At 43.7% G+C, this 21,466-nt stretch overlaps 1 protein-coding gene across 6 annotated transcripts in view; it reads left to right on the top strand.

Annotated features, from left to right (window-relative positions):
* SASH1 (SAM and SH3 domain containing 1) overlaps positions 1–21,466 on the top strand; it is a 181,992-nt gene that overhangs the window by 123,877 nt on the left and 36,649 nt on the right. For 4 of the 6 annotated variants that reach the window (XM_028103358.1, XM_088024235.1, XM_088024236.1 and 1 more), the window contains one exon: positions 19,907–20,039. In XM_028103358.1, the coding sequence (XP_027959159.1) occupies positions 19,907–20,039 (133 nt within the window). Of the gene's footprint in view, positions 1–14,773; positions 14,786–19,906; positions 20,040–21,466 lie in introns of those variants that run through there. The other 2 variants (XM_028103361.2, XM_028103360.2) reach the window with 1 other exon arrangement.

Here is a 21,466-nt window from a genome sequence, read left to right as displayed (position 1 = left end):
CCACTGTGTCCTACTTGAGTCACTGTGGGTTAGGCGCTTTGATTATCTTTTGTGCGAGAGCCAGGGCTTTTCAGCTTTCTATTGATTCTTTTCTAGACTGAGATGTAAATAGCCCACTGGCCATAGTCGGGAATGTCCAGGCCATGAAAGTTTTAGGGATCACAAGCCCTTTGTCACGAGACTCAATGCCCATATTGATGGCCTGTCGTGCTTTAGGATTTCATTTGCATTGATTTCATAGACTCCCCCACCCCCATAACTGACATTAGATAATTGCGTGTTGCTTCACAATAAATCCATATTCACATTCCTGGTTTCCAAGAATGTAAAGTACTAAAGATAGTTACCAGGGGAAGTGAAAAATAGCTTTCTCTTTGCCAGAGGAGAATGTGTTCTCTGCTGTTTCTCATTAATAACAAACTCCTGTTGCGAGTGTTAAGAGTTTTTAAAAAAGAGTTTCTGGTTTGAGTACTTAACGTGACTCCTTGTTAAATATCTGGACATTTGTTTTGATATTTTTCGTTTTATTTTGATAAATTCCGTTTTCCTTTGCCTCCTGCAGGGGGGAGGTTGTAAGAGTTCTCATTTTAAGCTTTCAACTTTGTGCCTTGAGGTTCAATTTACCTTCTGGTTAGGAAGACGTTTAATGAAATGCTCTCTGTCGTCCTGGGGTTTATAGATTTTTACTCAAGGAGTTTTAGTAAATCATAATTTTTGTGTTTCTACAAAATTGGTAGGTAAAGGTGGTGATCTCTATTTGGTTCTTAAATACTAATGAAAAGGCTTGCAGTGAAGCATCTTTCCAAAAATGTCAAGTTGTAAATTGTTTAATTATGATGTGATTTTAGTTATTTTTCAAAATATATGATAAAGAGAAATTAAAACAACAAGGATAATAAGGCACTGGGGCTCTTAGAGTCCATTGCGGAGATTTATTTTGGTCCCTGTTTGTTTGTTTCACTTGATACAAAATGTGTTGCAGAAAAAAATGGAATTACGTTTCTGTATCTGGAGCTCCTCACTAGGATGAAGCAACTATGGTGAAATGTTTCGTGAAGGAAGTTACTTTGTAACGCAAGCCATCATTTTATAATTGATCTTCTACATTTGGGAAAATTTAGTGGGGAAGGATTTGTGCAAGGAGTGCTCCAACGTTCTAGCTGAGGCATAGTAATGCCTTTCATCCATCTGTGCGTCTCTTCACAGCTTTTGCTTCCAGCCAGCTCTGAATGTATTTTGCCTCTAACCTGGTTTGAGGCACAGGAGGGCCGTGGGTTGAACTGTGCCCCAGAGTTTGGGCAACAGAGACACAACATCAAGTGATCACTTCTTCCACTTCTAACAAAATACTATTTTAAGTGTTTCCTTGATTGAGGACTTTCAAGGTCTCAACTAAAATATCCCCATATGAGATGTTTTGGTTTGTGTACTGCAAGACCGTTAAATCCTTTTGGGGCTTCGTAAACTTGTCCCCCACTGTCAGACAGGTTTTACTTAGGTTTTCAGAGTCATCTCACCTGCCTTACTTAAAACTATTGCCCTCAAGCCAGAGGCTCCAGGTCTGGTATTTTGAAAGGAGAGGTTGCCACAGCCTTAGTCTACACTAGAACTTCCTAAAAGATAATGTGCAGAAAGCCAGGAGAGCATTCCACAAAGTTATTTTTTTTTTTTTAAAGATTTTATTTATTTATTCGAGAGAAAGCACAAGCCGGGGGAAGGGGCAGAGGGAGAGGGAGAAGCAGACCCCACTGAGCAGGGAGCCCAATGTGGGGCTCAGTTCCAGGACCCTGAGACCATGACCTAAACTGAAGGCAGATGCTTAACCGACAGAGCCACCCAGGCGCCCCCAAAGTTACTTTTTTAATGGTTCTTGTGGTGAATGGCTTCATTTCTATTATGGCCAAAGAAGAGGCTCACAATTTAATCACCTAACAAAGAATGTGATGGGAGAGCAGAGCCTGTGCGAATGGGGTGGGCCTTCACGGACAGACTGACCTGTACTTCTCATTCAAGGGGTATCCATATATTGATGCTCTTTTTAGAGTCTGGTATTATGGGTTGAACCAGATTTTTTTTTTTTAATTGGCTATCTTAATGTGTTTATTTTCAGTATGTTTCCTTTACTAGGGTGAACTTCCAGACAAGGTGTATAGGTTAAAATTTATAGAAGTTTTATTTTTATATTTCAAAGGTGTTAGAAGAAAATATAAATCAATATCATTAGCTTCCTCACTTGGGGAAATCTGACCCCATAAGAAGACTTTTTTTTTTTTTTAATGATAACACATGATGAATTTACAAAATTTTCTCCCACTCATAGGTACTCCTAACGATTACAAAAAATATGATTTTCATATTTTGCTTACTCTGAATATATTTTGGATGCATAAATTGTGTGAAGATCCACATATACCACAGAATGAGAATTAGCATTATAGGTACAGTCAAGGTTTTCTATGAAAATGGTTGACTTTCTTATACTCTCTCTCTTCTATATTGGTTTTTAACAAGGAAATTTAAGAGAGGGTAGATTCCAAGCATAAAAATAACTTATATTTCTGGACAAACTCTGCACTTTTTTGGGGGGGGGCGGAGAGGAAGTAGGGGACGGGGCAGAGGGAGGGCGAGAGTAATTGATCCTTAGATCATGACCTGAGCAGAGATCAAGAGTTGGACACCCAACCAACTGAGCCACCCAGGTGCCCTTAAACTGTTTGCTTTTAATGGTGTTTATGTTTTTTCTTTATATCTCTTTTCCTAGAGGATATATTCCCCTAACTCTTAATATGTGGGTTTCAGCCTAATAGAATTCTAATTGGCAAGGTAACTTTTGATTTGTGGCTAAAAGATGGTTCTGCTCATTGAAGCTTTTGTGGTTATATTAGCTGGGCTTGAATACAGGATGGTTGGCTGTGTGCTTCAGCTCTTTATTTCTTAAACCGAAAAGCCTTACTCATTTGACTTGTAATATGACCAGGAGAAAGAGAAATATGGTCAGCAGTGATTTGCCAGAGGGCATTTATACCCTGCATCTGTGGGGCACTTATCAGCAGTTCTTTCTACCATGCTGTGTTACATGGTGCCAGAATAATGACCACTTTTCTAAATTTTTCTAAATGTAACTATGTTAAAAATAATTTTTATTGATTCTGGCCTTTTAATGTATACTTGAAGCCTTCAGATGATTATTCAGACTTTCATAGATACTTTCTGTAAATTTCTTTTTTATTTGGCTGGGTGGGAAGGTACAGGAAGAAATACTACCCTTAATTTCAATAAAAATGATTTTGAAACTAAAATGCTAGTAAAACAGAGACATATTAAAATTCCCTTTAGAAGGGTAAAAGTAATGATTCTTTAGACCTGCAGCTTATGGTGAGTCCAGGAGGCAAAATCAATCCATTGGAACAACATGCATAGTCAAGTCTCTTGAGAAAGATGAATTTTGTTCTAAGTGCATGTAAACTGACCAAGAACCATTGTTTAGATGACTCTTTGTCATTAATTCCACACCACCCTCTCATCCCCAGCCTTCTCCCTGGGACAGAGGCCAAAGTTTGAGGCGTATATTTTCTGGGAGTGCCTTAAGATTATCCTCTTTCAAACAAGTTAGCCAGGAAGGAGGCTCTGTCCTGGGGAAAACCAGTGCTTGCCCTTGCCCAGCATGCTTAGGGGAGGGAGCCGGTTAGGTTGGACTTGGACACAGGCTTTGGGTTCAGGTCCAGCTCTATCACCTATGAGCTCTGCATCTGTGGGAAAGTTGTCTCATCAATTTGTGCCTCTATTTTTTCATCTGGAAAGCAGGGCCCAGTATATCTATCCCATACAGGTGTTAGAAGAATTAAATGGCCCAAAGTAAATATCCAGTGAAAGCCCGTTTCTATTTATGTTTAGATCTTTTACCTTTCCGTTAACTGTTACTCTTAAAATACTTGAGTTCCCATGGAAGTGCTGTTTTTTTGGACATGTCATTAACATGCTAGCAAATGCCAATGTTTTACAGCAAATGGGCTGGGGTTGTCAGAATGAGCTTAATGCAGCTAGCGTATGTTATGCTTTTACCAAACACATAATCAGTGCATCTTTTGTTTCAGAAGGTTAGTTATTCTGTAAGTGGGTTTAAGGGTGTGTCCAGTATGATTTCGTTGATCATATTGTACTTTGGGATTACTGTTTGGGAAGAATAAACTGTTACTTGTACTGAAATTATCTAGGGCCAGGCCGTGCTGTGAGATGGACTCACTGAGCATGTGGGAGTGGGCTTCCGGGCCGGTCGTGGTGGAGAGCGCTCTCGTGGCCAGCCCGGAAGTCACTGCGGATGTGGCTCTTTGTACCTGGCCGACTGACTGGGCACATCTCTGTCTTCACCGATCTGTACAGTTACAGAGAGTCGAGGCTGCTGCCGACAGACCCTCCTGAGCATATCGAGGGCCATGTGAACAAAAATAAAATAAATAATGACAAAATAGCCAGGTACTACATAAGCTGAGGGGAACCTGTTTTTAACATTTAAAAAATTTAAGGTAGCTTTTGGATACATTCTGGTTTGTTGTTTCTTTTATTAGGTTGGATCAGGTGAAACTGGAGTTACTAGCTTTTGGCTTATAAAAATGGCAAATTTATTTGTCCAACCCAATACATGAATACCAAACAGGATGGACCACATTTCCCCTGCTAGCTGATTGTATCTAAGTAAAGATATTTGTAATGAACTCTGGGTTAAGGGTTGGCATTTAGATTTGCAACACCAGTTTTTGTTTTGCTTTTGGAAGTAACCTCTGGGAAATTGGGGTAAGAGAGGATGTCCATCACTTATTAAATGAGATTTATCACATGTTAATTCCTCCTTGAATCATTTGCCTAGTGCCAGATCTTATATAATGGATGGGTTAGAAAGATCCTGGCCCTTACTGTGGTTCGAGAGTAGGATCTGTACTGAGGGCTACCTCTAGCCTAAGCCAACTGATGGAGGTCATAGGCTGCCCATCACTTTGTTTCGAGTCCATTTGAATCTTAAGTTACCAGTTACCTATTTTATCAAAACTCTTGGGGCACCTGGGTGGCCCAGTTAAGTGTCCGACTTAATTTTGGGCTGAGGTCATGATCTCGGGATCCTGGGACTGAGCCCCATGTCAGTCTCCCCACTCAGCGGGGCATCTGCTTGTCTTTAGCCCTCTCCCTTTACCCCTCCCCCAGCCCATACTCTTTCTAAAATGAATAAATAAATCTTAAAAACAAAATAGCTCTTAGCACTACAGTCAGTCATCGGACGATGACACTCATTTGGAAAGCAGTATTTTAATACAACCAAATTCCAATTCACATTCTATTGACAGAAGAGTGTCTGTAGAAATATCTCTTTATTCTGTTTTCTTGTTCCTCTCCCTCTTTGTACCACACCACAGCCTCTATCATCCCTTACTGATTGTACTGTTACTGATATAATGCTAATAGCTTTGCATAATTAGTTCCTAAAAGGATTTCTTACCTGCACTTTTGACCCAGGGTATAGATGAAAGAATGCCATCTTGAGCATTCTTTTACTCATTTGTTGTGCAAGCATTACTGAGTCCCTACTACATGCTAGTCCCTGTACACAGGGGTTTGTATTTGACAGGAAGAGACAGACAAGTGGACAGCATGGTTGAGGATTTAATTGGAATAGTTCTACCCAGTGTATTAACTATACATACAAAGTCCATTAAGCCCTAGTGAGGAGAGTGTGGGAAGCCTTCCCAGAGAGAGAAGCTGAAGCCAAGGAAGAGCTCACCAGAAGAAGAGAGAAACGTGTCAGGTGGAGATAGCAGCAAGGCTTGAGCTTAGGTGAAGAGCTGGGTAAATCTTAAAACTCGGACCATAGGAGGAAATGGATTTAAATGATACAGCTTTTCTGTCAGTATTTTGACTTCTAGGGTATAGATCCTGGTTCTTTGTTCATTCCTACTTACAAAGTGGTTCTGCAATAGATTGTTTTGGTCCTCTCTTTCCTTATTACTGCAGTTTTTAAATTAATATCATTAATGTTATTCATCTTGTCTTTGAAGTCTCATTTAATTGAATTCGTGTTCTTCTTAAATTGTTTTATAGAGTGAAGCAACTGTTAGGAATTTCTTCCTGCTCCTTGAGTTGTATTTTCATCTGATAGAGGGATGGAATCAAAAGATAGGATCTTTGTGTTCTTCCATACTTTTCTCTCTTTTTTTCCCCCTTGCCTTAAGTTTGAATAGTTGTCATACATTTCCTTTCACCTTGATCATGCCTGTGCAGCTCAGGTCAGAGTTTCTACTCGTGCTGATAGAATGAAGATCACATTTAGACCTGTTCGTCATGCTAGCTGAGGAGATTGTTTCCCTTCTTCCAAGCTGCAGTTGAGGGCTTTGTTTTATGGTCCATTCATGTTTGTTGTTGCTATAAAAGTGGGGATACCCCCCCTCCGAGGGGCAATTTGGTCTTTGTTAGCATACCTGGGCTCTGCCTTCCCTCTCCCAAGATTGTGTTAAATGTGCTGCACTATGGTTCATGCCACATGGTGTGGGGGAAGGGGTAGGCCATAGCCAGTCTGCTTTAAATTCATTTCTCCAATTCTGGTGAACTTCTTCTCCCCCCCCCCCCCAATTCTGGTGAATTTCTAAGAGGCTTTATTTCACTCAGGATCAGCTTTACTACTAACTTCCCATCCTTTCACTCATTACTCTCCTGAAGCAATTTCCATTGGTCCTAGACCAAAAAATAATAAAAAAAAAAAGGCCACACAGTTTACTTCCTTTGAAATTTGAAATTCCATGGAATAATTCTCAAGATTCCTACCAGTGTGGCTTTTACATTAGTGAGGCCTTTTCGTTTGGGCTTCAGAAATTTGTTTCCTCCCTTGACCATGAAGTTTTATTTTTAAGATTTTATTTATTTATTAGAGAGAGCACACAAGCAGAGGGAGAGGGAGAAACAGGCTCCCCGCTGAGCAAGGAGCCCAATGCGGGACTTGTTCCCAGGACCCTGGGATCGTGACCTCAGCCAAAGGCAGATGCTTAACCAACTGAGCCACCCAGGTTCCCCTGACCATGAAGTTTTAGAGCTTAATATATTAGATAATATGCATTTCCTTGTTTGGGTGCTCTTGGTGAAATATTTTTGCTAGTTTTTAGTAATTTTGTTTTTGGGGGGCTGTTGCTTATTTTGTTAGTTGTTTTGGGAAGGATATTCTGTGGTCTGGTTTTCAGCAATCATCATGACTTGATAGCCAAGGAGAGGACCACAGACAACAATTCTAGCTCTGAATGATTCTTTTCTAAGGATTCAGCCTAGATTTCTTCAGTTTGGAAGGAAATTTGTTTATTGAAATTATTCAATTGAAATAAGTTTGCTTATTATTTGTTCTAGAGACATAAGGACAGTTATGTTAAGGTGATAGATCATGACCCTAGGAAGTGAAATTGGCCCATCTGCCTCCAGCTTCAAGAGACGATTGTGCTGATCTGTGGCCTAAGTTTTGGTTGAAGGATAGAACTTGGTGTCTGTACCTCCTCTCCATTGCCATGTAGGTTCTATCAGTTTTCTATATTTTTTCATCGTCATATGCCTGGACAAGGTTGTTTGGCAGCCCTGTCCAAGAAGTCATCGTGCCTGATCCATGAATCAGTCAGTCTCAGACGCCATAAAAGTAATGTGACTTTGCAAACACCACCCAATCCCTTAGGAGACTTACCGCTTTTGGGATGAAAACTTCTATCAGCTCCAGAAACTAGAGCCTCAAACGCATATGTAATTGCCCTACTTGGCAGTTCTGTTCTGAATCATCCTTTTTCCATGGCACAGGCTATGTGAGAACTGAACGCACTCGAGAGTGAGTGGGTTTGGTGTTTGTTTTAGTCTTCAGTGTGCTTGGCACCATAGATTTGCTTTGGGTAACACTACCCCACTCTTAACAGAAGGACCTGGAGAGCTCTTGACTGCTTCCCATCATGTCTTTGTTACCTTAACTCAGCTAATTTATGTGAACAGTGGGGTTCTCTGGCCTCTGGGCAGGGCGACATAATCTCAGGCAGAAGAATCTTCCAAACGTTTACAGAGTAAAGGAAGTATCCAGTTCTCTTTCCTCCACTTACCTTTCTCAGCCCCGTCAACCGCTTTGAGGAGAAGGAAAGGCATTTTTCTGCCCCGTGGCAACTTGAAGAATTGGGGTGGGTGGGCTTACCCATCATCCCAGTCTCCACAAACTCGGCTATAGGACTCCTAGAGTTCTGTTTCCTCCCTCCTCCTGTGGGGAAATTAGCAACTTTATTTGGGGGTGATTTTTAAAAAAATGCAAAGTTCAGGAGTTTAAGAAAAAGAATAGAATTTATTGTGGAATGTAGCAGCCATTTGCTGTTCCTTTGGTTTTTATAGTTGGTTCTTTAAACAGTTTCTTAAATGAATTAAGTGCTGACAGGCCTTTGCCCCTGGGGGACGGTAATATTACCTCAAATTCTCACATACTTTTTACAAATAAAAGTATCATATAATTATATTCTCCTCTTCCTCTTCTTTCTTCAAATCTGGCGACAACTAGTTAATTTTGAAACTGCCAGAGAGATTATTTCAGTGTTATACTGCACCTCTGGGAGAAGAATGGAATCTCCTCTTTTTGTCCATATGCTGACAAAAATCTTCTAATTTCAGAGGGTAATGATGTCACCAGTTAATGAGCAAAATATTTCTTACTTAAACAGATGCGTCCTTCCCTGATTCCTTTGTGAAATAAATAAAAACCCCACAATGTGTTTCACATTGTCTATAGTTACGCTGACAACTCATAAACACTTCAAAATGTAATTCTGACTTCTTTAGAGAGCGAGACTAATTTTTTTCATAAACACAAAGGAAACACATTAAACTGATGGCTGGGCCCCGGGCGGAAGGCCCCTGCCACAAGCCGGTCACTGATGACAGTCATCAGTGCTGATCTTGAACATGCCCTAGCCGCAGCCAATGTGCTGCCCCCAAGGTAGGGAGTGACCTTGAATGCATCACTTCTTGGACCAGTGGAGGATGATCAGGCATGTTGGAGAGATTATGAAATCAGGCTTGGAAAAGAGGAGGGCCAGAAAGCTGCTGTTGATTTGGGTCACATGCTGTTTAGCAGGGCGGCAGCCGAGCTGGATCTCTCTTTGCCTGTCCAAAAAGGCAGGCATCTAAGGTCAGGGGGAGAAAGAAGTGAGCCTCGGGGCCATCTAAACACTGGCCTTCTAGCATCCCGGAGGAACCCGGAAATGCCCCCACACTCACGGCAGGTGCCCCTCCCCTCAGTGAAGCATGCCTCGGTTTTTCCCAGCCAAAGGTGAGTTCTCCCACTTCTGAATGCCTGTGCCTCTTTGTTCCTCTTACACATTTATCACAGCTCCTTATGCTGATCATATCTCTGAACCTCCATGGGGGCTCTGCCCGCAGACATCTGGATTATTACCTTTGCAGGCCCAGGTAGAGTCGGCTCACTGCTATTTCAGTTCCTTGCTCTTCCTTACACCTTGAATCAGTGCATCCATCCATTGACTTCAACCAGGCGATAATCTATTTATCACAAACACAGATCCTATATTAATTGTCTCAGTGTAAAAGAATATTGTAATGCTCAGGGTTGGCAGTTGTGTGAGGAAGTAGGCACTCTTTTTTTTTTTTTTTAAGATGTTATTTATTTATTTAGAGCACACACGTGAGTGGGGGGAGAGGCAGAGGGAGAAGGAAAGAATCTCGAGTAGACTCCCCGCTGAGTGAGGAGCCGGATGTGGGGCTTGATCTCAAGACCCTGAGATCACGACCTGACCCGAAATCAAGTGGACGCTTGAGTGGCTGACTGAGCCACCCAGGCGCCCCAGACACTCTTTTTACACTACTTGTGAGAATTAAAAATAAGACACTCTTTTTCTACTACTTGTGAGATTTAAAAATAAGATCATATACAGTGTTTCTCCTGAGAAAAGTGTTAATATGTATCAAAGGACTTAAAGCTATGCCCATTTTTTTACCCATAAATTCTATAATCTAAGAATTTTTTCTAAAAAGAAGAATGTGTTAGGTGTGTTAGAAATGTTACAACAAACTCTTCATCAGAGTATTGTTTATGATATTGAAAAATCAGAAACATGCCAATGTCCGATGATTCAGGGCATTAAGAAAATCATGACTTACTTAAGTGAATACTAATGAATTATGAATATATTGTATTTTATTTGTTGGACATTTGTCGACATGAGAAAATGTTCAAAACATATTAATAGAAAAAGCAAATTTTTAAAACAGTTTGAACAGTATCCACTGAGTGCTCCAAGGTTTCTCCGGGAGAAAACTTGAGAGGTGGCAGTGCGGCTCAGAGAGGGTCACGGCTCTCAGCAGGCTCTTTGTTTCTGCTCATATTGTGTGTTCGTGTGAGGGAGGCTCTGGGGACCCTGATAGTGACTGTGAGTGTAGAAGGAGCAGCTAAGATCGCAGTCATCCTTTTTTGTCAACACAACACAAAACAGACATAGATACCTAAGGTTGTCTAGGGTGTGGGGGGTGCATGCACACGCATGTGTGCGTGTGAGAGAAAAGCGGGGGGATATCAGCCAAAATATGACTTTTTTTTTTTTTTAAGATTTCATTTATTTATTTGTTAGAGCACAAGCAGGGGGAGTGGCAGGCAGAGGCAGAGGGAGAAGCAGGCTTCCTGCTGAGCAAGGAGCCCGATGCGGGACTCAATCCCAGGACCCTGGGATCATGGCCTGAGCTGAAAGCAGCCGCTTAACCAACTGAGCCACCCAGGGCGTCCCAAAATATGACTAATTTTTCTATCTGAGTGTGGGAGGGTAGAGGTGATTTCTTTTTCTCCTCCTCTCTTCTCCTTTCCTTTTCTCCTCCTTTCTTCTCCTTTCCTTTTCTCCTGTATCTGCATTTTCCACATTTTCCAATTAAAAATATATCACATGTAATCAAATAAATGTTACTGAAATACAGTCACAGAAACAAATAGCACAGTGCCCACTGTCTTCATGAAGTTGAGTGAAGGACGGAGTACTATGTGATTCCCATATTCTGGGCCGAGTCCTGTGATGGTGTGTGCTCTGCAACCACACAGCCTAAGGAAGAGGAGGAGGGAGGCCAGGAGGGCTTTCCAGGGGAGGCGACACGTGGACCGAATACTGAAGGATGGCTAGGAGCTAGAAGAGTCCCTGGGGTGGGCAGAGATGATCCCAAAAAAGGAATCCGCCGGTGCAAAGGTGTGTGGGCACATGAGAGAGGAGTATTTGAGGTGCTCTGAGGAAGTCAAAGGATGAGAACCAGATGCCGTGAGAGGCCTTTCCACACAGTACCTGCATAGAGACCCGCACAGAAGCTGGAAATCAGGACAGGGCTCTAAGCACGCAGAGCCCCGCCCTCCGCCGTAACGCCTTTGGACTTTGCTCAGAGGACCCAACGAACAGTTCCTTAGAGTGGCTGGCAGATGCTGAAACCTGTCCTCCACAAATTTGCACACTTCCTGTGTGCTAAGTTCAAGCCCACTACCCAGTGAAGAAGTCCAGTGATGCCCTTCCTTCATGAAGTGTATTCCCCAGTTTCCAGCTGCCCTCCGCCAAGAAGCTTCCCAGGGTGGCCTGGCCCAACCTAGTCCTGCAAATACCCCGCAGTTACTCAGATACCATAGCAGGGGCTGGGGACGATGGGGTGGGAGAGTCTAAACTTCTTCACGGCACATGGATGACACGCACGTTTACCGAGGGCCCACTGCGGGTGGGCCCCGTGCTGGGTACCATGAGTACAGGGTTGGGGGGCAGACACGGTCCCTTGTCCCTGTGGACCTTCCTGTCTTTGAAAGGATGAGCTGTGTTGGATGCCCATGTAGTAGCCAACGCTGAGTACCTTCATAAAGACCTGAATCCTCCAAGGGCTGTGGCAGCAACAGCTAACGGCGCCTACAGGAGGAGTAGGCCTCTAGAAGGATAAGCAGGGATGTGTCTTTCCCCCAAGCTCCTCACAGAACCCGGGGCAGTCAGTGCCTGGCTTCCCGTGCATCTCACACTGACACCATTGCCAACCAGGCTCTGGGCCTCACATTCAAGGTCTCTTTTTACCTCCTCAAGAGTTCTGGGAGGCTTATCACTGCCTGTTCTTTTTTTTTTTTTTTTTTTTAAGATTTTATTCATTTGACACAGAGAGACAGCGAGAGAGGGAGCACAAGCAGGGGGGAGTGGGAGAGGGAGAAGCAGGCTTCCTGTTGAGCAGGGAGCCCGATGCGGGGCTCGATCCCAGGACCCTGGGATCATGACCTGAGCCGAAGGCAGACGCTTAATGACTGAGCCACCCAGGCGCCCATCACTGCCTGTTCTATAAATGAGAGAAATTAAGACACACAACTGTTCACAAGTGGCATAAAGGGGACCTGAGCCTACTCCTACCTCTGCCAGATTCCAGAGTTCTGGCTCCTAATTCTGCTCAGGATCTTCTCTGCATCTAAACAGCCTGTTCAGGGGCGCCTGGGTGGCTCAGTCGATTAAGCATCTGCCTTCGGCCCAGGTCATGATCTGCAGGTCCTGGAATCGAGTCCTGTGTCGGGCTCCCTGCTCAGCCGGAAGTCTGCTTCTCCCTCTCCCTCTGCTGCTCCCCCTACTTGTGCTCTCTCTCTCTCTCTCTCGCTCTGTCAAATAAAGAAATAAATCTTTTTAAAAAAATAAATAGGCTGTTCAGATCCAGCCTCAGATGTTGGCCCTATCATTAGCTTTCACGTGTTTTCTTTGCCTTTGCTGTGTATACACAGCACCTAGAACAGCAGTTTTTAAGAATTAAAATCAGTCTTGTTGGAATCCCAGTCGGTAACAGATGACAGCTGTGATAAGCACTCACTGAGCTCCACTCGTTGATTGTACAGACACGATTTTTAAAACAACACTTGAAGATCATTGTTGTCAGATGAAATTTGCGTGGAGGAATACTAAGGCCCATAGAGGTGAAGTGATTTGCTGGAGGACTTGGAAATTGAAAACCAGGTTGTTCAAGCTCCAAAGTCTTGTGGCTTTCCTCTCTTCCCTTTACCCCCCTTCCATTGGGGTGAAATACGTTTTCTTAGTATGCACCAGGTAACCAGGAAATTCTGAAACCAAGGACTTTTACTGACCATTTTAAGGAACTCTGAGCATAACCCTGCATGCACTGTGGTTGGCGGTCTTGGGGGAAGAAAGCTCCTGTGCGGGTTGCGGGTGTGGGAGCAAAACCACGAAGTTTCACATTCTGCGTCTGTCATTTACTGGCTGTGAAATTGGGTCAAATGTGTAAATACCTAGCACAGTGCCTGAGAAGTATGAGCATCCAGTAAATAGGGGTGTTGGAAGATTAATGTCTGAAAAGCACCTGCCACCATTTGTGGTACGTGTGGGCCCTCAGAAGACAGTGGGGAAGGGAGTGGATGTGAAACCAGAGAAGGTGTAGGGGAGCAGATTGGCAGGACTAGGCAATATAGAGAAGGTGTAGCAGACCCTGGGGGAGAAATAATTGGAAAGTCCATTACAGTCGGAGGAGACACTTCTGGGGAAGAAAATTGGTGGCGGGGGGTGGGCAATTCATACAGTTCTTGCTGAAGAGAGAGAGCTGCCAAAGGGGCCCAGGAAAAGGGGATGGGGCTCTGGTGCTCTGTGGCACAACCTGGGACCTCTGCATGGTAAAAGTGTGTGTGTGTGTGTGTGGTGTCCTACCAAGAGAGGCGACCTTGCACATACATAAATAGAGGCCCACACAAGGAGAGAGGCACCTAGGACTGGGCAGCTAGACCGCCCAGTGGGAATACGTGACTTACCTGATTGAATGAATTTACTCCTGAAATCCAGACGGGACTTGCAACCCATGCCGTGGAGACTTCATACGGGTTTGCAGTCCTGTCTTGTTAGGTGACATTCTGTGTCAGTAAGAGCGTGTGCCTGTGGCTTCCCAGACACCCCTGAGAAAATGAAATGGTCCTCTGGTGACACAGGCCCTGTGCACACGTTTCTAGCATCCAAGAGAGCTCAGCTGCTCTGAGGTGATCATTGAAACGATTTGGTAAGACAGTTTTAGAGGTATCACTGGACAGGAAGTACCCGACATTTACTTTAGTAGTTAAAAATAGGAAAAAAGGAGTGGGGAGAGACAGAAAGTGACAGCTTCGGGAGAAAACCAAAATCACAAGTTTTAATTCAGCAATGTCAAAAATAGCCATTGGAAGGTGTCTATTTTCAATCGAGACTACTCCCTTCAGGGGGTGTTTGGAAGAATATCTGCGAAGGCGATCTTTTTTAAGTTCAGTCACTTGTAAGGGTTAGTCCTTGTCCCGGATTTGCTCAGATTCCCGCGTTCTTTTTTTCTCTCTCTGGAATTCCATAGACAGTAATTAAGGAACTGGAGGCCAGCGGGAGGTCAGGGAGCCTTCGTCAGTGAAAACAGGGATTGTTTGCCACGTACAACACTCCCTTTTTTCCTGGTGGTGAATAGGAGATTTGCTTAGAGCTGATGACTTATGCCTTTCTTACAAGTTATGCAGTGAGCAAGGAACGGGGGAATCAGGCAGCAAGCAGAAAGCAGCTAATTGAATCCAGTGTCTTCACTTTTTCCTCCTTCGGATACTGATCTGTGCTGGTGGAGCCTGTCTGATCATGTAACTCCAAAGGAACATGTTCGAGGAGTGCCTCACACTCACTTTGAGATTACAGAGTTGACGGACCCGGAGTGAAGCCGCTCTCAGCCTGGGGAGGGGGCGGGGGTGCCAGCCGAGCGCAGCGTCGCCCCTCACGCCTGCTCGATGCCGAAGCCGGTAAGTCCACCGGCTGTGTTCCGTGGCAAAGGGAAAATGTGCTTTCTGTCACTTCAAGGAAAAGCTTTTCCATTGCACCCGGCTGTGATGGCTTTGCTCTTTCTATTCAAATTCTGCGAGTTTTGTCCTTTCCTTCCCTGCTGTGTAACTCTGAGCACTCTTCCCTAGCAGGCTGACTCAGTACGAAGATGTAGCTTTGGGGGGGGGGGGAGAAGAGTGAATATTCTTTTGAGAATAGAGCAATTCTCAAGAGATTGAGTGTACGTGGTGGGAGCTCAACTGTCAATCATGGAGGCTTTCAGTGTGGAGGACTTGACTGCAGACAGCCTTGCATGATGTCGCTTTTCATAATAAACCTACAAGCGATCGGCTTCCTTCCCTTAAGGTTAATGCCACTGATGATGTGGATCTCGGAAGTTGAAGTGTCTATGTCTGATTATGCACCCAGTTAACCAGAAACCGTTGTGTGAATCTCATAAGCAGATACATTTCCAGTTTCAGGATACATTCAGAAATGCTTAAATATCTTATGTGGCTCCAGGGGAGATAAACTGACTTAGTCTGGCTGCTAATTGGGACAGTGTGCTGAGTGTTTGGAGCTGGGGAAACAAGCTGAGTTTATTTCTGCAAAAGACAAAGTCGTACGTGATCCTGTGCTCAGCATGGTCTCGAGCAGTCCCCAAAAGGGTTCTGGTTTGCTCTTTGCAAGTTCAGTTTAACTTCTATTATGGGACAGTGCTCCCGTGCCTGCAAGACTGTGCTATGTGGCTTTTGGAAAACATTTGTTACAGGGCATCATAGTTGGAAGAAAGTTTTTGTTTGTTTGTTTTAGTGGGTCCACTGGCATATCTTACCTGGTACCGACCTGCACTGACAGGCTTGAAAGTGAGGGGATGCTTTTCGTTTGCTCCAGCACACAAATTTTTCTATCTACAGATGCTATTAATTGTGCTCCTTTTTCCTGGTCATCTTTAATGTAGCTGTGTTATGGAAAGTTCTCCACGTTGGCTCCATGTCTTTCCTATTAGAACATTGCAGATGTGTCAAGGACGCACATGTTCCAAAAGAAGCTGAGAAAGAAGGAGGCTCCACCCTCCTTCGCCTGCCAAGTGGGCCCCATAGGTTCCTCATTCAGCACCCTGGCAGGCAAATGGTGTACTCTCTCTTTAAAGCAGCTCTAGTTTTGTGCCTTGGCTTGGTCAATTTGTTATGGTTTAAAACTGTGGAGCCAGCTGTCTGCAATCTGATGTAATGTTGCCATGGAAACCAGAAATGAAACACTTAAGCATTCACCACAGAATTACTACATATAGCATTAGCCAAAGTAATTAAAAGTTGAGCCATATGGGCTTTCTGGTGGAAAAATCTGCAAGAGAAAGGCTGGAAATCAAATGTTTCTATTTACAGTAATGTAAATCCATTTTTCCACATCCTTTGGTGGAATACATTAATTGCCTTTTACGACTAAAGTTTAGAGGTGGGGAGTTTTATACAGATGATTTAGTTTTCACCTTCTCATTTAGACGATGATCAAATTAAAGTTTACTTTAGTCCTCTGACCTGGGGCAGGACAGAGAGGAGGAGAATACCGGGTCCTGTTACAACGTGCATAAACATACACTGTTATTTCTTCACTTCGGTTTATTTAAAACCTGTTTTCTAGTAGTTCTGTTTAATCTAGGAGTCTGTTTCTTGAAATCAACCATTCATTTTATATGTAATGCAGATTTACTTCATCTTTTACCAAAGTTCCTCCAGGTGCAAAGATTTCATGCATAGTTATTTTTAAATTCTTACACCCTCATCTCTGGGGGTGTAATTTTCTGAATAAAAAAACACGACAAGGGGCACCTGGGTGGCTCAGTCAGTTAAGCATCTGCTTTCGGCTCGGGTCATGGTCCCAGGGTCCTGGGATCGAGTCCCTCATTGGGCTCCCTGCTCAGCGGAGAGTCTGCTGCTCCCCCTCCTTCCTGCTCATGCTCTCTCTCTTGTCTCTGTCTCTCTCAGATAAATAAATAAAATATTTTTTTAAAAAAGACACGATAAGTTATTTTTAGTATTTGGGAAGTGGTGTGTGCTTATTTAAAAGGAGAAACATGAAATGAGGAATGTAAGCTTTAGTCCCCATTTTAAAAGAAATGCACGCCTTTTACAGAGTATGTTAAAACAGCTGGAGAGAATTTTTTAAAGGCAAATATTTTACAACTCCTTATCCTCTGGACTCAGGAGGAAGTGAGAAGTCAACACCTCTCTATCAATAAAAAGCATCCTTGGGATACACTTGGTTAACTCCAGTGACTTCTAGGCTGACTCAAGGGAGGATATATCTTGATTGACTTTGGTTTTATCTTACATTTTTCTTCATATACATTGTGCTGCATCTACCTTGTTTAGCATCCAAACCATGATAATGAAAAGTTACTGGTTGCTAGGATTTGTGATTTGTCAGTGGCAAACACCCCTAAAGTCTTCATTTTTTTTAAGAAAAATAAAAACATTAGTTCAAAGTTCTAAAGAGATCCTGTTTCTCAAAAATAGATGGAACATGTGAAAGCAATTAAACAAGTACCTGGAATATGTTATTTTTCACCACAGTGAATCAGGACAGAGGAAAGTAGGACTTGGGGCGGGGATCTTTGCCTTTAATTCTGTTGTCCCGGTTTAACTTCTTTCATTTCTCCTCAGAAGTTCCCTCTGATGGCATGTTTCCTACATATGATTTGTCTTTGTGGAATGCACAGGCACACAGAGCTCCCCCACCACCACCACAAGCAGCGGTAGCAACCTCCAAACTAGGTACAAGGTACACACACGCACACGCGCGTGCGCACATGTGCGCGCACGCGCACACATCACTGATTTTCATTCTCTGACATAGCTTCCTGTGTCTTGATTATAAACAACCTGTGCTCATTTCGTTTTTCACTTGACTTCAGAATTTTTTATTCTTATTTATTTTTGACTTAAGAATTTTTATTATTTATTTTTTAAATTTTTTATTGTTATGTTAATCACCATACATTACATCATTAGTTCTTGATGTAGGTTCCATGATTCATTGTTTGTGCATAACACCCAGTGCTCCACGCAGAACGTGCCCTCTTTAATACCCATCACCAGGCTAACCCATCCCCCCACCCCCCTCCCCGACTTAAGAATTTTTTAATGTGACAGTTACAAACATGTTCTAGGTTTGTCCCCTATGATGTTGGTTCTCCTCTTAGAATTGCTTAGCTTTTTGAGACACATCAAGAAGGCAGAATACTTTCAATGTTTCTGTGTAATTCCATGCACTACGGTTTTGCTCAGGTGCTGATTACCCAGAATGAGGGTTCACCCAGTTCTTATTCCTCTGGTTGACCACTCTGACCATTTTCATCACACATCAACAGTTCAGCCAAGTAAAAATGAAATTCAAGCCAGACAATACCATTAGGTAGCAGAAGCCATACTTCCTATATCATTTGAATTGTTTACATTGTAAGTTTTAGACCAAACATGTTAAATCTCATTGCCAGCATGTGGTGTAACCTCCTTCTCCCATTACCTGGGGGTTCCATTTCTCTTCCTTATGCTCAGCTAAGCGGTAGTTCACTTTAATTCTGAAATGGAGATGCAACATCTTATCTAGGAATTTTGGAGACATTGAATACAGTTCACAGAAGGGAAGCCTGAGAAGTCCCCCTGTCCTGATGACTTGCCATTTCTGGGTTATCATAATTGTTCTTCAGTGGGTGAATGGTTTGCTTATAGTCCTGCAGAGAGAAAGTACAATGGCCTTATACTGGGAGCTTCAGGGTGAGGACAGAGGCCAGGAAATGGGTTGTATTTATGCCTTATGTAGTGCCACAGTGCTACAGAAATATTTGTGGACTCAACATGCTGCACCATTTAATTCATGGAATCTCCACCTTCTTTACCCTTGAAGCACTGTTCTCTGCAGTCCTTGCGTACCTATTCGATTGTCGATTTCTCGCGGGGGACTGGCTTCATTTTAGGCCAGTTGTTCAGAGCTGTGATTTTTGTTTTGCTTTGTTGTTGTTTATATGAGGCATTTCCGCCTTTACTATTTCTTTGAACTAGGTTTGAGGAAGTGGGAGAGAAGGTTGTTGCCAGGATGTGCAGAATCAGCTGGGGTTGCTCCCGGGCTGCCTGGGGTGCGTGGAGGCTGCGCATTTCGGCTGGGCTCTGCGCTCCCGGGACCGCCTGAGCACCCGGTCCATGCAGCACGCCCCTGGAGCTGCAGATTGCTTTTGCTTTTTCACATTTTGAACAGATAAAACAGAGGAAGCTGCATATTGAATGTTAGAGCTGACTTGGAACCAAAACCCTCATTTTGTTCACAAGGAAAGGATTGTTTTCACTGGGGTCACTGCTGCGGAGAGATTTTTTTTTTTTCTCTCCTCTCTGTAATGTTTGATACTTGAGGGAAAACAGCTGGGTTGAGCATACTTGAATCGCTGCAAAATGAAATGGGATGCTGGGGAATATGCACTGTACTGTATGGCTGAAAAGGTCAGCTTTTTCCCTTGTCCCTCGTGGAGGAATGCAGCGTCTGTCCTCATGCTCTCCCTAGGAGCTCTCGCAAGGAGCCGGAAGAGGCGGCAGCCATGGCCGAGGTGTGGCAGGCCCGCCTAACGAATGGCACGGGAGGCTGCTTTTTGCTTCTCTTCCCTTTTCCTGCCCTGCTGTTTTTGATTTTGGAGGAGGACTGGAACAAGTCAACAGAATTTTGGTTTGGAGAAGTAGTTGATGACCACGTTGAGTAGTCCTGATGGGCCAGACAGATGAGAGCCGGGCCCAAACCACAGCAGTGGGACTGGAATGACAGGGCCAGCCTGGCGGAGAGAGTCCTGTCGGAGTTCAACAGAAGGAGGCCCCGTGCCGGTCCAGGGCCCCCGGGTGTGTCGCGGTGCCTGGGACCTGGTTCTCCACCGCCTTAGGCCCCGGGGTGGTGTGTGCGGCTTCGTAAGCCCCGGCGGGCCAATCGGTGGGCGCCCCAGGTGCAGCCACACAGCTGCCAGAGCTCAGACTGGTGGGGAGGCCGGGCTGCACCCGGCTGCCAGAGCAAAAGGCTCTGGGGCAATGATCTGATTAACTTTTCCTTGGTTTCTTTGCCAGTCAAGAGAACAATCGGATGATGAGACCGAGGAGTCGGTGAAGTTTAAGAGGTTACACAAGCTGGTCAACTCCACTCGCAGAGTGAGGAAGAAACTGATCAGAGTGGAAGAGATGAGAAAGCCCAGCACCGAAGGTAAAAAAAAAAAAAAAAAAAAGTCATGCTCCGCCCTGTTTATTCCAAATTAAATCAGGCGGGGTCAGCTCTTCAGTAGAAAAAGAGTATGATTTCAACTGGAAAAGGGATTGCATCCCGGCTGAGGCTGCAGAGAGAGCCTCGGGTCTGCATGTGAGCAGGGTATTGCTCAGCATGTTAGGGATCCTGGCGTCCAGCGTCTCGGGAGGCTTACTACTGTTCGTGTTACAGCGATGGGAAATGGCTAGTGTGTGACAAGGAAGTCTTCTCAAGATGTGCCACAGCTTTAATGTTGAGCGTACACCACTTTACATCAACTTTATCTTATAACTTCTTCTCAACAGTGGCCTCTGTGCCCAAAGGACAATGGTTCTTGCCCATTGAATTTATTTTTTTAATTTTATTTTATTATGTTAGTCACCATACAGTACATCATTAGTTTTTGATGTGGTGATCCACAATCCATTGTTTTCATATAACACCCAGTGCTCCACGCAGAACGTGCCCTCTTTAATACCCATCACCAGGCTAACCCATCCCCCACCCCCTCCCCTCTAGAACCCTGTTTGTTTCTCAGAGTCCATAGTCTCTCATGGTTCATCTCCCCCTCCGATTCCCCCCCTTCAGTTTTCCCTTCCTCTCCTAATGTCCTCCATGCTGTTCCTTATGTTCTACAAATAAGTGAAACCATATGATAACTGACTTTCTCTGCTTGACTTATTTCACTGAGCATCATCTCCTCCAGTCCCTTCCATGTTGATGCAAAAGTTGCGTATTCATCCTTTCTGGTGGCTGAGTAATATTCCATTGTATATATGGACCACATCTTCTTTATCCATTCGTCTGTTGAAGGGCATCTCGGCTCTTTCCACAGTTTTTGCCCATTGAATTTAGTCCAGATTTGATATACATCCATCTCAAACAAACATCCAACAATCGAGGCACGTAATATCCTTTCGGATCTCCAGGGGATGATTTGTTCTTCCTGTAAACAGTCTCAGGAATCGGTTCAGATGGGGCTCTAAGGACCTTAGGTTCTAAGTGGATCTTAAGAGCTATATTGCTGGCTAAGCGGCTTGTCAGATGAAGCAATTATGTCAGAAGGGGCACAGGCTTGGATTTATTGTAGTGAATAGTTAACCTTTAAAGTGTAATTATGACAGCTTAAATCTCACCCATATTCGTCACTCCTGTTAGCAGTGTGCATTTGCAGCATCGTGTAAGAATCTCCCAAAAGGGTAAAAGAATAAGATTTCCTGTTTGGAAAATGATAAGTGAACTGGAAAAAAATACTGGAAAGAATAGGTCTTATTTTTAAAAAGCACATGACTTGTTAAAATGTCATATCTACATTTTGAGGAATTTCAAAAATTTAACATGTAGATTTGAAAATGATCATTGAGAGGCCTTTTTTGTCTTACGCAAAT

Source organism: Eumetopias jubatus, unplaced genomic scaffold (assembly GCF_037043125.1).
Source record: "Eumetopias jubatus isolate StellerSeaLion01/CBP00866 unplaced genomic scaffold, mEumJub1_p1.0 scaffold_6, whole genome shotgun sequence".
NCBI lineage: Eukaryota > Metazoa > Chordata > Mammalia > Carnivora > Otariidae > Eumetopias > Eumetopias jubatus.
Note: the sequence above shows the minus strand (reverse complement) of the source record. Positions and strands in the feature narration are given on the sequence as shown.